The 16,809-nt window shown below is 43.9% G+C and overlaps 1 protein-coding gene across 1 annotated transcript; it reads left to right on the top strand.

Annotated features, from left to right (window-relative positions):
• Positions 1-5,474: 5,474 nt before the first annotated feature.
• LOC147450512 (uncharacterized) lies at positions 5,475-16,481 on the top strand. Its single transcript, XM_086519736.1, has 4 exons — positions 5,475-5,859; positions 14,132-15,016; positions 15,581-15,949; positions 16,036-16,481. The coding sequence occupies exons 1-3, from the start codon at positions 5,674-5,676 to the stop codon at positions 15,881-15,883; spliced, it is 1,374 nt and encodes a 457-aa protein (XP_086375862.1). The 5' UTR covers positions 5,475-5,673; the 3' UTR covers positions 15,884-15,949; positions 16,036-16,481.
• Positions 16,482-16,809: the final 328 nt, after the last annotated feature.

Below are 16,809 nucleotides of genomic sequence, written 5' to 3'. Positions count from 1 at the left end.
TGGGCTTATATGATGCAACATGTTCTTGTGTCAAAGGGCGTCTGGAACATTGTGCAGGGCATTGATGTACGTTCTGGTTCTGAGGATGTAAGCGATGTTGAGGATGTTGCAGGTCTTGCTGCAAGGATTACTGCTATAAGAGTTGTTTTGCCTACGACAGAACAAGCTCATTGGGATGTAAAGGATGTACAGGCTCATGCATTGATTGCATTGTCTGTGAAGCGCACCATTGTTTCTCACATCCGTTCAGCAAAATCTGCAAAACAGGCTTGGGATATTCTAGCAAGTCTTTATGCAAGCCGCAATGAGGCTAAAATTGCTTTGCCGCGTAAAGAGTTGGAGTCAAAGATTATGCATGAGGAAGATGATATGGACACTTTCCTTGCTGGTGTCAAGGATATCAATGAGCAACTTATTTCTGCAGGTGAAGTCATTTCAGATAGTTCCCTTGTGCAGACTGTTCTTGATGCCTTACCAGATTCCTACCAGACTTTTGCTAGTACTTGGAGACTAATGACCCAAGGAAATCCTGATGTTGTCAAGTTTGATGCATTATGCACATTGTTGTTGCAACAGTCACTTTCCAGAAAAAACAGAACTAGGGAGCGTGCAGTTGAACAGGCTTTTATTGCTTCTCAAAGAAAGGGTGGTAACAACAATGCGGCCACTTCTTATGGTTCTGCTACGAGTGGAAAACTTCTGTTCCTAATGCTTCTGCTGGCAGCAATTCGTCTGGAAATTTTGGTGATAAGGGTAAAAAGAAGATGCGTTGCCATTATTGTAAAGCTAATGATCACTTGATCAAGTCGTGTCCTAAGTTGAAGGCCAAAGAGGCTAAGAAGAAAGAGGGTGTTTCCACTGCAAATGCTGGTTCCACTACAAATGTAGCCATTGTTGAGTCTTCTGTGAAAGGAGACTGTGTTGCTGATGTTGATATAGAATGGGCTTTTAGCGCAGAGTGCACTTACAATCTTGTTGTCCATGATGCATGCTTGTCAGTTGCAGCAGATTCACATGTGTGGTATTTCGATAGTGGTGCTACAAAGCACATTACCTCACATCGTGAATTGTTTACCTCTCTCGAGTCTGTCCCTCATGGGAATTCAGTCACTTGTGCCAACAATGCCTCTTATCCGGTTCAGGGAGTTGGAAAGATTGTGCTTACTGTTGCAAATGGCAGTTCCTTCACACTTGTTGATGCACTTTATGTACCTGGGCATCAAGAAGAATCTCTTGTCTATATCCGCACTTGCTAGACTTGGACATGTAGTCAAATTTGTGGATGACAGATATATAGTTCATGATCTCAGTTTTGGTGATGAAATTGTTGCATCTTGCCTCTTGTGCCGTGGGCTGTATAAGCTCACTTTGTATGACGAGTGTGGACAAAATTTTACAAATGCTGTTGCAGATTCAAGGGCTATTTCAGATGCAAAACTTTGGCATGCATGTTTTGGTCATCTGAATTTTGCCAGTTTGCTGCGTTTGTAAAAATCTGATATGGTTGCTTCTTTGCCGCCTCTTGAAGCACCTGTCAAACATGTTTGTGAAGGCTGTATTTTGGGTAAGATGCAGCGTTCTAAGTTTCCAAAGGATGGTTCAATGCGGGCCACATGCAGGTTGCAGCTTGTGCATAGTGATGTTTGTGGGCCCATGCAAACTCCGTCCTTGGGCAATTACCTTTACTTCGTGACTTTCATTGATGATTACTCCAGGCATGGATGGGTATTTCCGCTTAAGGCGAAGTCCGAAGTTTTTATGTGCTTCAAACAATTTCTGGCTATGGCTGAACATGTCTCGAAATGTACTATGGGCACCCTCCGTTCCGATCGAGGGGGGGAGTATATGTCTCATGAATTTAATGCATTTCAAGCTAGTAGTGGGATAAAACACCAATGTATAGTGCCTTATACACCTCAACAAAATGGCGTTACTGAGAGGAAAAACAGGTCACTTACGGAAATGGCACGATGTATGGTCAAAAGTCAAGCTTTGCCGCATTCTTTTTGGCTTGAGGCCATCATGTGTGCCACTTATATACTTAGTAGGTGTCCTACGAAAGCTTTGCAGTCTATTACTCCATATGAAGCATGGCATGATAGAAAGCCTTCTATTGAGCACATGCGTCTTTTTGGCCGTTTGGCATATGCTTTGGTGTCACAAACACATCACAGAAAATTGGATGATAAGGCTATCAAATGTATTTTTGTTGGTTATAGTGCTGAAAGCAAAGGTTGCAGGTTATATGATCCGCAAACAAAGGGTATTCTGGTTTCACGGGATGTAGTGTTTGTGGAAGATTCTATTCAACCCTTGCTGTCATGTACTAGAGACAGTAATGTAAGCTCACATGACATTTATGACATTTTGTTGCCTCTTTTCAGTGGTGGAAATACGAATGTAATTTCCAATGAGGCAAATGTACAGCCTATAGGGGTTTCTGAAAATGTTACAGATCAGCCTATTAGTGATGCAGATGTACATGATGTACTTGATGAGGAAAGGTTGAAAATGAGCAAGCTAGAGGTATGCCAAAATGGCTAGTGGACACTTTGCGTGACAATAAATTGGATGCACCTTTGTCTAGTCGTACTCGTTCAGGCTCTCGCCATGCATCTTATGCATCAGATTGTTATGCTTTGACTGTGTCTAGCTTACATGATGTTGAGGAGCCTCTGTCTTTTGATGAAGAACATAATTCAAAAAATTGGATGGTTGCCATGCAATCAGAATATGATGCATTTATAGAAAATGACACATGGACTTTATGTGATTTGCCTCCTAGCAAAAAGGCCATTGGTACGAAGTGGGTTTACAAGTTGAAACGCAAGCCGGATGGTGAGATCAATCGCCATAAGGCTCGACTTGTTGCAAAGGGTTATGCATAGCAAAAAGGCATAGATTATGAAGAGACTTTTGCTCCCACTTGTCGTATGACTACTGTGCGTTTTCTATGTGCATTGGCAGCTCATTTTGGTTGGGATGTACATCAATCATACTGTTACTGCTTTCTTGAATGGTGACATATTTGAGGAAGTTTATGTAACGCAGCCTCGCGGTTTTGTCATAAAAGGACAAGAGGACAAAGTGTGCAGATGTAAGAAGGCTTTGTATGGGTTGAAGCAATCTCCTCGTGCTTGGTATGAAAAATCTGACACTCATTTGGTTAAACGAGGCTTTCGTAACAGTCCAACAGAAAGCACATTGTATGTAAAGCATGAGGGTGATGTACTTCTCTTTGTGGTTCTTTATGTCGATGATTTGTTGATCACTGGACCAAATGAGAGACATATTGCTGAATTTAAGGCTCATTTAAATGCAAGATGAAAGATTTGGGGCTGTTGCATCATTACTTGGGTATACAGTTTAAGCAGTGTGATGGTGGTATTGCCTTGTGTCAGAAAAGTTACACAGAGACATTGCTATGTAAGTTTGGACTTGAGGATTGCAAACCTATTGCCACTCCCATGGAAACAGGTTTGAAGTTGAGTCTACATGATGCTGGCGATCTTGTTGATGTCACTCTTTACCAAACTGATGTTGGCTGCCTCATTTATGTATGCAACACGAGGCCGGATATTCAGTTTGCAGTCTCCCAGGTCAGCAAATTTATGCATAGCCCAGGGTCTAAGCATTGGCAGGCTGTTAAGAGGATTTTTCGCTACCTTAGTGGCACTTTACATCTTGGCTTGTTTTATCCCAAAGGGGGATCATTGCCGCCGGACTTACATGCTTTTTCGGACTCAGATTGGACTGGTTGTTTTGACACGCAAGTGTCCACAAGTGGTTTTTGTTTCATGCTTGGCAGTTCTGTATATCATGGTTGAGCAAGAAGCAACCTACTGTGGCCACTTCGAGTTGTGAGGCTGAGTACAGGGTAGTCTTCACAGCTACGGTTGAGTGTGTATGGCTCAGACCTTATGGCTGATTTGGGTGTTGCACAGGACACTGCCAACACTATCTACACTGGGACAGTCAAAGCGCATTGGCAGTTGCAAGGAACCCAGTTTTTCATGCTTGCACAAAGCACATTGAGGTGCATTACCACTATGTCAGGGAGAGGCTCTCAGCAGGAGAGATCAGCTTGGCTTATGTGCCAACACAGGACAACCTTGCAAATCTTTTCACAAAGGCATTGTCTCGTGAGAAGCTTGAAGCTTTCCGCAAAGCTTTGGGCTTACTCCCCATTGTGGACTGATCATGTCCTCAGGGCATGGCACTTCCCTTTATTCATGTGCCAGCTCTCGTTCACCGCATCACTCCAGGGGGGATTACCATATACATGTGGTAGTGATATGTGTGAACACACTAGGACTGCTGGGGCATTTTTTCCCTCTTTAGGAGGTTTTTTTCCTTGAGCATTGTATATACGCCCATCACTCTAGGGTTATCTATCTTTCCATTGCATACTAAGTAACACACTCTCTATTGTGTGCCTTGAGCTTCCTTCATCTTCTCCAAGCTGTGTGCGTTTCTCTGCAACCCGAATTCCAACATGTATGTGTGTGTGTGTGTGTGTGTGTGTGTGTGTGAGAGAGAGAGAGAGAGAGAGAGAGAGAGAGAGAGAGAGAGAGAGAGAGAAGAAGAAGAAGAAGAAGAAGAAGAGAACTATTAACCTCGTAGGAACAATCCCTCGATACCTCATAGGTTTGTAATGTAGCCTGTCTGTGTGTGTGTGTGTGTGAGAGAGAGAGAGAGAGAGAGAGAGAGAGAGAGAGAGAGAGAGAGAGAGAGAGAGAGAGAGAGAGAGAGAGTTTAGCTAGTCAATAAACATGACATCATATAAATGCACCTAGAGGTGACTTTCATAGAGATAGATAGGGAGAGAGAAAAACATCATAAGACACTTCAGAGAGTGTCCTTGAATATGCAATGATAGAATGGGATACAACTATCTTCCAATCTTTTGTCTGGTATCATTCTTGACAAAGGCATACTCCTCTTAATGACTGTTGACATCTTGTTGTCATACTGTGCCTCCATTGGAGTAGGCCACGTCAATGAACTTCAACTTGAGCCGCAACTAGAACTTGGAGAGAGGAGAAGGGATTGTTGCTTACCATTCCTCTCTCTACATCCTCCAAGGTAGCAAGAGTTATTATCTTTTTCTCAAGTTTGTTGGGGTCATAGATGGAGGTGTGGTCTGTTCCTTTGGAAATGCTTCTCTCAACTACTCTTGCGAAGGGGAGATAGAAACTGGATGGCCTCATTTGAACCAAGCCTCTCTCTCTCTCTCCCCCCCCCTTCCTTTATTGTAAGTTCTTCAATAGTAGTCCCTCATCTGAACCAAGCCTCCCTCTCTCTCTCTCTCTCTCTCTCTCTCTCCTTCCTTTCTTGTTTCTTCAATAGAAGTCGATGAAACCTGGTTGCAAGACCATGAATTCCTACAAGTTGAAAATGCAAAAAGCCGTACGTAAAGGTGTGGTACATCTCGTTAGATAGAGAATTTTTAACTCAGAGCGGATATTTTAAGGTGACACGCACATGCTTAGCTCCACTCTCCTCTCAGTTCGCCCCACACACACACACACACACACGGCGTCCCCCCATAACCCAAACACACACACACTCGAGCTCGCACACATACCCAGTTTCTCTACCCTTCCTTCCTTCCTTCCTCCCTCCCTCGCATAGACACTCTCTAAGTCGCTGAGCACTTGCAGATCTGAAGAGATGAAGGTGCAGTGCGATGTTTGTGAAAAAGCGCAGGCAACCATATTGTCTTGTGCAGACGAGGCATCACTGTGTGCGGAATGCGACACTCGAGTGCACGCAGCCAACAAGCTGGCCAGTAAGCACCAGCGCGTGGCCCTCATGTACCCTTCTCCGGAAGACCTGCCTTGTTGCGACATTTGCCAGGTAAAAAGATTATGTAAACTTTTTGGTCCTCATGGTGGGCTATTTCTTGGATATGCTGAATTGTGCATGTGCTGTCTCCCGTAATACACAATCGCCTGGAAGGAGCTGCAAAATTTGTGATGTGTTTGAATCCTGTTTGCCTTGATACGTTCATGAATTTGAAGCTTTGTACTTGTCTGCCAGCGTGCATTTATTCGTGTTTCTTACAACTTTAGTCTTTAATGCTTTGCGAAAATTTATTATTTTCTAGGCCCAGATAGCAAATTTCTAGTTGTGGTACATGCAGCTGAAGTAGCAGTATCTTTTGCGTTACGCCTTCTCACAGAAGTAGACAAGCTTAAGAGATGCTAGAGAATTTAACATTGCCGGCCATAAGAAAAGTTATGTTTAATGACTAGTATATTCCTAAACGTGTGTGCGCGTGCCAAAGTTCTGAATAGTTAATGTGTGAATGTGTGTGTGTGCGCACGTGCACCAAAGTTATGGATAGTATATTTCTAAAAGTGTGTATGTGAATATGTTTGTGTGTGTGCACACGTGTGTGTGTGTGTGTGTGTGAGAGAGAGAGAGAGAGAGAGAGAGAGAGAGAGAGAGAGAGAGAGGAGTGCAAAAAGTCTGTTTTTCTTCAACCTCTAGGTTTAGCATTTAAGAATAAACAATGGAATGAAAGTATCCACCTAAAATCATCATTTTCTTATCACCAAAGCTAAAAAAAACCAACCAAACACTAAGGTCTTTGCCATTGGCAAGCCAAAAACATCACTAGAGGCTTACCAACAGTTCTTCACGGTAGCTATTCATGTGGCATTATTGGTGTGCAGTGTGTTTTCAAACCCTCTTCTCTAGGTAGGGCTTCCTCATTTTGAAAAGATTAAAGATTTTGGATGACCTTGGTGTTTTCTACAATTGAGGTAGTCATACAGCTAGTGGTTTGCAACCATTTGCAATGATTTCTCAATATGCCAAGGGGGCTTCAACCTTCAACCTCGAGGGACCTCGCGTTGAAAACGTTTTTCTTTCACTGTCATCTATTTAACAAATTTGCATCTTTTTGAAGTGAAAGAATCCTTTGCGAAAGATTCTAAAGCACACTTGAGTTTTTTTTTGGGTGATTGAGAGGAGCGGACGGCTCTAGTTTTGAAACCATTGTGTGCTCTAGTGACGAAAGCTTTAAAACTTGGCCAAAGTATCCTTGCTTGACATAGAGTGATCCATAGAGATGGAGAGAGGTGCACTGATATGTGATGGGTTAAGCTAACCCTTTAGGGGCCCACCTACTTGGTTATTGGAGTTGTACTTGCTTATATTCGCTACATTGTCTTCAAATGAATACAATTCGTGCTTCCAAGTTGCAAATTCTTTGTTGTAAATTGATAAGAAATATGAGTGTGCATTAGCTTTGATTGATAAGTGTGGAAAGAGCTATCACACTTTGACCGTTTGAGGAGATGATCGTCACGTGCACATGGCTTTGTGTGCCACGTGGAGTCGCTTCATCAATTTCCAAAGCCAATTTTGCACCTATCCCTAAATAGGAGTGTCTAGAATTCTAGGAGGATTAGTACCGCCAATTTTGTGAGCCTGTTTGCAAGACCTGCATGTCCGGACGAGTCCATTAGATTAGTTTATCGAGTTTTGAACCCTCTTGCATTAATGGATTGTACAAGCGTTTTGACGGACGTGCACGTAGGTCAGATCTAGGGTAGAGGAATGCGTCGGTCCAATCCATTTGTCAAATACGTCACAGAACGACGGGTTATTGCCCAAAGACTCCCTTGTGCGCACATTTTCCCGACTTGGCACTCCCTATCAGGTACCTCAAATTCACTATAAAAGAAGCTCTTGACCTAGCGTTTTCCATCATATTAGCTAGTGCCATTAAAAAGCCTAGCGTTTTGCAGAATAGCCCCAACGTTTTGGCATCAAAGAATCAGCCCAGCATTTTCAGTTTTTAGCCCTTCCTCTCGCCGGAAGCGGATTGGATTTGCTAACTCTAGCCCCATTTTCACCCCCTTGGACAATCAACAGCCATCAAGCCTGTCTCTCGGCCATTCCTTCACTCCATCGAGTCCTCACATTGCTGCCCATCAATTGATCCATCATCTGCTGCGTTTTCAGCCTTGTTCCCCGCCCCCGCGACAGATCTGCTGTGTTTTGCACTTTTTTGGGGTTTGTGCATATGCGTAGCGAGTGTGGATGGGAGTTTGTTGTATGTTGATTAGAGTGGGGGTCCATGATGGGTTCGTGACGTGGGGGACAATTGCATGGATTTTTGCAATTTTTGGGGTCACACTTTTCTTAAGGACTTGTTGACAGATCCGGTCTTATTGCTACTCACTTAGGATATAGATCGGTCTCTCTACAAATGATCCCAGATGAAGGTCATCAATTGGATTTTTGCCAGCAAGACACAATTTTCATCACGATATGCAGCATCGCGCTTTACATCATGTGGCGTTATGCACCCCATAGTGGTTCATTTGACACTCATCGTCCAGGCCCCCTTGATGTTTACATAGCCTACACATTGTTACCCCCCTTTTGTACTTCCTCTGGCCATTGGGCATCTCTAGAGGTCTCTTATGTACAGAGAATATAGCCCCTTTTCACGGAGACACACACACACACACACACACACACACACACACACACACACACACACACGAGAGAGAGAGAGAGAGAGAGAGAGAGAGAGAGAGAGAGAGAGAGAGAGAGAGAGAGAGAGAGAGAGAGAGAGAGAGAGAGAGAGATGCGGAGCAAGGCATTGCTTGTGAAGCTCATAGTACACGGATTGTTTCCCGGGACAAAACCTTGGAAACAGTTCTTGCATCACGCTTTGTCACATACCTCTTCTCGTTTTGGATTGCTAGATGCTGTCGATGTCTGGCGTCCGACTATCAGATTCATCTTCATAGATGCACCCTTGGATACATCCCATTTGCCACCATTTATGCGTTGTTTGTTGCGGATTTTGAAGGACTTATTTCTTGCTTTGATCTAAAACTTGCCTTCTTTAGTCGAGAAGGTAGCGAGGCAGCCTTTTATATGGAATGCATATGTGATAGATGCAGAAGGCCGTCAGCTAGGTGAGAGGGCTCACATTGATTGGGTTAGATGGGATGACGGATTGGCAAGCTCTTTACGCCGTTGGTCAAATGCTTCCTTGGTTGGGGGCCGGGGCACAGGTTATTGGAGCAACCTACAGGATCTGCAGAGGGGTTACTACCTGTATGAGAGAGATTGATGAGGCCATTCCACCCGATGTAAGGTGCAGCGGAAGTGAATGTTGAACTTTGCTCAAGATGAGTGCTCTGAACTGTGCTCAAGGGTTCCTTTTACTTACGGGAGGGAGAGCCAATGTAAGGTGCAGCGGAAGTGAATGTTGAACTTTGCTCAAGATGAGTGCTCCGAATTGTGCTCAAGGGTTCCTTTTACTTACGGAAGGGAGAGCCTTCCGTTCCTTTAGTGGGAGAGCGCAATGGACACAAACAAAGTGATGAACACTGTGAATGAAGGTGCTGAGACTGAGAGATAGAGAGAGAAGAATACGACACCAGAATGTTGTCAAACCCTCCCCCGAAGGCCCCGCTCTTTATGGTGAGAGTGGTCTACTATTGATTGCACAAATCTCTACAATGCTTGGACTTGCCGACGACGATGAGGACGACGAGGAGACGAGCTGATATGTGAAAACGCCAAGGGCTGAAATCTGCAAATCTTCATCTGCTGAATTCTGACTCTATGTCGGTGACGATGTCGATGACGATGGTACGACGACGACGCGCTGAAAACGCAGATGCTGAAATGTGCGTTTTTCGGGCTGAATCTGCAAACTACGTTGGATCTGATACCGTGCGGCGAGGATTTGCTGCGGGAAGGTGTGTGTGAGGTTTGGGGGTTCTACTGGAGAACTGATTGTTGAAAACTGAAAACGCTGAGTCTAGGGCTGATTCCGTCGCGAAGACCTGCAAAAACGCTGAGATGGATATGGTCTCTGCTGTGGAAAATTTGCTAATGCTGGGGACTTCTGCTGTGTCTTGCTGTGGATCTACTGTGCCTTGCTGTGGATCTGTTGATTTGCAATGCAAAAACGCCAAGGCTGAATTTGGATCTCCTTGCAGAAAACGCTAGGTCAACTGCTTGGGGGGTTGTTGCTGAGAAGGTTCCTGCTGAACCAAAGCTCCTACTACCTCTTCTGCCAGAAAGTGCTAGCGCTAGGTTTTGTTATATACAAACTTAGTAAATTTGCCCTACCTAGTTCCCAACAAGTCACTTAAAAATAATAAGTGAAAAATGTCAAAAATAGGGAAAATAGGTCTATGCATTGTAAAAATGCTCCTGATGGGTTCTGATGGATCTGATTATCATGCTGTGTAACCAGAGGATATGCATCTAATGTAAAGTGTCTGGACATGCACGGTCTGCGAACAGACTCACAAAAATGCCAGATTACTTCCTATCCTAGACTGACTTGACTAAACTGAACCATGGTCATGCTGTAGCTTGTCCACGGACACATAGGGTTGGATGTGTCACGTGACACCCGATTGGCGTGCCTTGATCGAGGGACAAACTACTTTACCTTCCCATCAAGGATGGTGGGTGTACTTTGATCCCATCTCAGGAGACCGGATTGTTGCTTAATAGGGGACTCTAGTCTTTAGCATTGCTGAGATTGGCCATCATGGACGTCACATCAGATTGGACTTTCAGGGTGAGGTTTCACCTGATCAGAGGCTGACTTCCCATTGGCAGCCTGTCAGAGTGGTTGTCACTCTTAAGGAGGTTCCACTTTGGAGACTATGGATTTGGCAAGGCAAGTCCCTTGTTCAATTGGACTGGGATCCTAGAGAGTGGCACTGGCCTTCGTTAAGCGATGATGACACCCCTCTATCCTTTTTTGAGTACAGAGTCTCCCTTGGGAGGAGGCTTCTCTTGCAAACCCGGCATCACCCTCATCGTCCACGCCAATCAGAGGTGTGGCAGGATCAGCGCATCCTTCGAGCTTTCCAACGACATTTGTGGTCCTGCATCTGGACCTTCCGGGTTTGCCGTAAGATATGTTTTTTCATGTGGATGATAGCACATGCTGGATTGCCTGTAGGCACTTGGTTGGCAGTCATTGATCATGATCTGACTTATCAGAGATGTCTTTGGAGTGTGAGTCTTTGAAGCATTGTTTTTGGGTTATGCAATGTAAGACGCTTTGTAGATGATCTTTTTGTCCCTGACGTTCCTTCTTTTCAAGATTTTATGTACTTGAATTCGAGTTCTGTAGGCGGAGGGATTTATCCCAAGGAGTTTTGTGAACTTAACTGTACCAGAAATAGTGATTGTTGTGCCTTTTTAGACCTTTGGAATGTTCAAGATAATCAGTAGTAAATTCAATAGAAGTGGGGAGCTAAAAAGCCGACTTATTGTTTGACTTAATAACACCTTATGTTGTTGTTTTGATCTTTAGCGTTTCTAGTATTTTCACTATAGCTTGACAATTGCTAGCCTTTATCATGGCTGAGTATGCCCATCACCTCCGGAGGGTGATAGAAACTCAGCTCGTTGGTTTTGTAGAGTACGTTCAAAGCATGAATGACCTCTATATAAACCTGCACCTACTCTTGGGCATTGACGACGTGAGTAGGGATGTCATAGCTGTTGTCCAAGCTATGCATGATAAAGGTGATAATCTTATTCTTTCTGTTTGGACAAGCAGTGAAGTTGAGATCACATATTGTCAAGTTTGGTTCTTTGCTCTTCGTAGGTTTGTAGTAGTATTCATTTTTCGATTTCATATTTAGCTTACCTGAGGACTTAAGAATGTGTTCCGTTATAGGTTGTTGTGTGAAGTTTGATTTCGAGGATTAAGTTTTTAAGATGTCTTATCTTTTTTTTTTTTTGCTTAAAGTTGAGTACTTGTTTTAAGCCAAGTAAGTTGCGTCAACTTATTTTACACATACCTTTTTTGAAAACATTTTTAAGTTAATAATGTTTTGTTTTATCTAGTTTTGTTTCGAAGCAATCAAAGTGATTTAGTTAGTTAGTTTGTTTGTTTTTGTTTTTCTTTTCTTTTCGTGTGTCCCTTGCTTTTATAGTTTTATGAGTGCTTTATTCCCTCTTATAATTCGTGAGTTCAGACTATTCTGAACTTATGAAGGTATATTGTTTCTGGGTTCGTCCGTATGCTCAGCTAGTGTGGATGGCAGTTTGTTGTTTGTTGATTAGAGTGGGCATACATAATGGGTTTTTGACGTGGGGGCAGTTGCATGGCTTTTGCAATTTTCGGGGCCTCACCTTTTTTCAGGGTTTGCCGACATATCCGGTCTTCTTGCTAACTCCCGTGGGATAGAGACCAGGCACTCTTCAGATGATACCAGATTCAGGTCATGATTTGGACTTCTGCCACCGAGACATAGTTTTCACCACAATATGCAGCATCACGCTTTGGACCATGTGGAGCTGTTGCATACTCTTCGCAGTCAGTGGGTTTCTTCAGCCAGCTCCTCCAGGGCAACGGAGCAGCGTCGATGCGTCTTTCTTCACAGATGGGCGAGATCGTCAATTTTTTTCCCTCGAGATCATGGCCACATCACATGGCATTATGCACCCCCATAGGTCCTTTTACATTCATCATACAGGCCACCTTGATGTATATATAGCTCACACCTTGTTTGCCCACTCTTGTACTTCCTCTGGCTGATAGGCCATTGTGCATCTCTAGAGGTTTCTTATGTACACACAATACAGCCCCTTTTCTTGCGCGCGTCCCCCCCCCCCCCCCCCCAAACAACAACACACACACACGTCGCATGTTATGTTTCTATACTGAGGGTGCTCTCCTTTAAACCTCTGAAAGACAGTCTTTATGTGTGGATAGATTTTCTGGCTCACTAAGCCTGGCTTTGGTATTTACTAAATTGCCTGCTCTAATCGTATGCCATGGTTAGGTGGGAACTCACCTTAGAAATTTGGCTGGGATCTTTCTGTGGGAACTGTAACTACCAGTTAACATAAGGTATTGTTACCATATACATGTGGTAGTGATGTGTGTGAACACACTAGGACCGCCGGGGCATTTTTTCCCTCTTTAGGAGGTTTTTTCCCCCGAGCATTGTATATACGCCCATCACTCTAGGGCTATCTATCTTTCCATTGCACACTAAGTACCACACTCTATTGTCTGCCTTGAGCTTCCTTCGTCTTCTCCAAACTGAGTGTGTTTCTCTGCAACCCTAATTCCAACAGGTATCATTAAGGCTTCTTTGTGGGTTTTCACGCTTGCATTAGATACCTTTAACCTCCTACTCTGAACGCTCTTACGAACCCGTATCCATCCCTTTCTCCTCATTCCTCTATGCCGCTTTCTGCACCTCTGATACCTACACTACCATGCTCTCCATTGGGTACCATAAATTCCCCCCCTTTTTCCCCCCCGTGCTGAAATGTGTGAGGCTGCTTCTGATGCCGATTAATTGTCTGGCGTACTGAGCTACCCCTTGATGTTGGTGCTTCTATGCTACTCTTGAGGCTTACGAAACTGCTGGATACTTGGGATTTGGAGTATTACTTAAAGGTACCCTACTGGGCGGTTTCTGCAGACTTTTGAGACCCCCTACTGACGAAGACTATTGTCTTGCTGATCTAGTTGCTGCTGTGGTGTTCTCCACTAACTGAAGTACTGCCTATTTAACAAAGGTGAGGCTATCTTTACCCTGTTTAACCTTGATTGTTTTTTTGCATTAAAACCTTTTAAATATATAAAAGGGTGGCCTCTTTGTGTGTTTAAATTGTTGCAACGTGGGTTGATGATGGTGACCTCTCTGTTTGTTTAAACTGTTGCAACTTGGGGGATGATGATGGTCTCTATAGTAACTGTTGAAAGTAGGGGGATGATGATGGTCTCTGCTGCCTGGACTGGTTGATGCCGAAATCTGTTGATACTGATGACTTTTTAACTGTGGTTGCTATGATTTGATTTGGTATATTGTTAACTTAAAAATGTGTAAAATGTACACAGTGCGCGCGCACACACACACACACACACACACACACAGAGAGAGAGAGAGAGAGAGAGAGAGAGAGAGAGAGAGAGAGAGAGAGAGAGAGAGAGAGAGAGAGAGAGAGAGAGAGAGAGAGAGAGAGAGAGAGAGAGAGATATGAACCATGGAAGTTTATTTTTGACTTCCGTTGTTGATTTGACTTTTGTTGTTGAGCCAGTGACTTGCGGATCTGCTGAAATTTTCATGTTATCTTGACATATTACGGCTCCTTGTTTCAGGAAAAGCCGGGCTACTTCTTCTGCCTAGAAGATCGGGCTCTTCTTTGCCGCAGTTGTGATTATTCCATTCACTCAACTAATGCTCTGGCAGCAAAACATAAACGTTTTTTGGTAAGCGGTGTGCGGGTGGGGCTTCGAGCGATCACAGCAAGTGATGCATCAGAGAGCATACAAGCATGCACGCCGTCGCAAGTGGGCTCTCCAACTGCACAAGTTAGCCAATTAAGCTCCCCTGCCACTCAAGTGAGCCACTTAAGCTCACCAAAGAACACTCACCAACAGAAATCAGGAAGATTAACTCCTCTGCTAAGTAAGAATGGTTGTCTGGTCCCTGAAGAAAGTTCTTCAATGATCATGAATATAATTAGAGAGGAGGCTTTGAATAAAGTCCCTTCACTCCCATCAGCTAGACAAGAGCAACAACAGTCAAGTTCTTCATTGATCATCAACATAATGGGAGAGGAGGCTTTGAATAACGCTCCTTCACTCCCATCAGCTAAGAAAGAGCAACAACAGGCAAAGCATTTGATTGTGACATCCTCCCAACAAAAAATACAACAAAACTCAACCACTGGGGTGTTTCCCTCCAAAGTCGTGGGTCCATCTTCGGTCTCTTTGCCTTCATCGTCCATTAACCAGCAAATGTACCTCAATGGTGGCAGGCAGCTCTCGAACTGGGGCATGGGCAATGACATGAACAATAACACTCATGATTTTAGTAAGTTGGATGTGGCGACTCAGAGAGGGTCTGGTGGTGGAAGTGTGCGGAGGAGCAGCATCTCAGAGTATTTGACGGAATCAATACCTGGTTGGAGAGTTGATGAAATTCTAAACCTTCCAGATATTGATGCGATTTACAATTATGCCGACTTTGGCACTTCAAAGGTAACGCATTAAGCATTTTGGCTTAGCCTCTGGAGGCAGGGACAAATTTGTGTTAGGTTTTGTCTCTGTTACTATTTGAGGGGGCATGGAGAAGAGGGTGCTCAATTTAGTGAGGGTCAGAGGGCTCTTCCATAGGCCCTCTAAAGGTGATAACAGGGGGCCCTTCAAAATTAAAATGCATGCTCTTAGGGCTGCTCAAGGGCCTTTCAAAAGTGGAGCGCTAAATTATCTACAATCAAATGTAGGGGGTCCTTCAACCTCCCCCTTCAATTCACAAACGTGCCCTTTTGAAGGGAAATAGCTGGTTGAATCGCCTTCCTTTCATGGAATCTTTCTAATTTTTGAAGGAGCATTGCATCACAGGTTGAATCTACATCATCTTCCCTAGGCCCTTTTTAGAAGGGCCTAAGAATTACGAAAGGGCCCATTCTCCAAATGACCTCTTAGAGGGCCTATGGGCGAGCCCTCTTATTGTTGTCGTATTCTGGTAGTTGTTAGCCACTTAAGGGACACATACTTGCCATTTATGCTGTGAATAATTGTTCTCTTATTGCCCAAGTGCAGACAGATGCCGCAACTTCGGATGTAGAGTGGCCAGCAGAATGCAGTGGGAGTGATAGTGAGGGGTTAGGTGAAGCAGTTGCAGCAATGGTGCCAAAGATGCCTTCTCCACCTACAGCTTCAGGCGTCCCTCGGTTGACAAAGCCCTGGGGCTTTGGAAAGCCTCTGAAAGAGCCAGACTTGGACTTTGTCTTACATTGTGACGATCCCTTAGTGGTTCCTGACATTGGAGGCGTCTCTTCGCCTACAACTTTATCCCCCTCTTCTCTGCATCGGAAGCGCAGGAGGACATTTTTTGAATTTTGATTAAGTAGTCTGTTCATTCTTCACATGTCTTGCATGAACATTGCCCAGAGGTCGCAATCCTCAAAGGTAAATTTTAAATGTCATTCTACTTCTTTTGTGCATCTATTGATTGGAATTGCTGAGGTGTTAAGCGGGATGATGCTTGAAAGCAGATAAAGCTATGGGAAACAACATGGACTTCGCAATGAGGCCTTTTGAGCTGGGAGGAAAGAGGCGGAGTTAGGGTCTAATCAGCCCCTTTGAAGGGCATAGTCCTCAGGTTTCTGACACAATGTTAAGGCTGAGTCCTTTTGGTTCTTGTTAATCATTACATAAATGTCGGAAAAGCAGTAGATTTGGAAGTCGGCGTGCTATGGAGGCAGACATGAGTTTCAGTTGCCCAGGCTCTTTTTTGTGAAAAGCACTCAAATTTCTGCGTACTGTGCAAGGAAAAGGTAGTTGTAAAGTTGAGCAGCTTATATACAACACTAATCTGTGTTAGATAAGAAGCACGAACCTTTCCCTCAATCATTGTGCATCTTGTATGTGAAAACACATTTTTGTCTGTTATGTCCTTTTCCCATGAGACTTTAATTTAATTGATTCATTAAAATATATAGACGGACTGCGACCATCTCTTTCCTTAAGTGATGTCTGTATTTTTATGTCTTGCAAAGAGGGCCATGTTATGGAAAAGCCATTGCAATGCAAGTTATTTCTTGCTACTGGTTTTTGGATGCCCGCCCAACCGACATAAAGAGTACGTGCATAGTTTTTTCCGGATGTGTCCGATTAGGGAACTGTACTCTCAGCAGACGTGTCCTAGTCCAATTAAAGTAATGATTGGGTTCTTCGGACTTTATGGCCGTGAGGTTTCTTTTTTTATTCTTGGCCTCATCATTGTGTTCCTTGCCTAGATTCTACTTCTATGGTGTTTCATTGCATTC

This window comes from Adiantum capillus-veneris, chromosome 9 (assembly GCF_014529385.1).
Source record: "Adiantum capillus-veneris isolate H3 chromosome 9, ASM1452938v2, whole genome shotgun sequence".
Classification (NCBI taxonomy): Eukaryota; Viridiplantae; Streptophyta; class Polypodiopsida; order Polypodiales; family Pteridaceae; genus Adiantum; species Adiantum capillus-veneris.
The sequence above is the reverse complement of the archived record's forward strand: the minus strand, read 5'-3'. Positions and strand labels throughout refer to the sequence as shown.

Bases quoted from the DNA above. Each gene is read 5' to 3' on its own strand.
- LOC147450512 (XM_086519736.1), top strand. From the start codon at position 5,674: ATGAAGGTGCAGTGCGATGTTTGTGAAAAAGCGCAGGCAACCATATTG. The intron at 5,860-14,131 runs GTAAAAAGATTA...TCCTTGTTTCAG, and splicing joins CTTGTTGCGACATTTGCCAG to GAAAAGCCGGGCTACTTCTT. The intron at 15,017-15,580 runs GTAACGCATTAA...GCCCAAGTGCAG, and splicing joins CCGACTTTGGCACTTCAAAG to ACAGATGCCGCAACTTCGGA.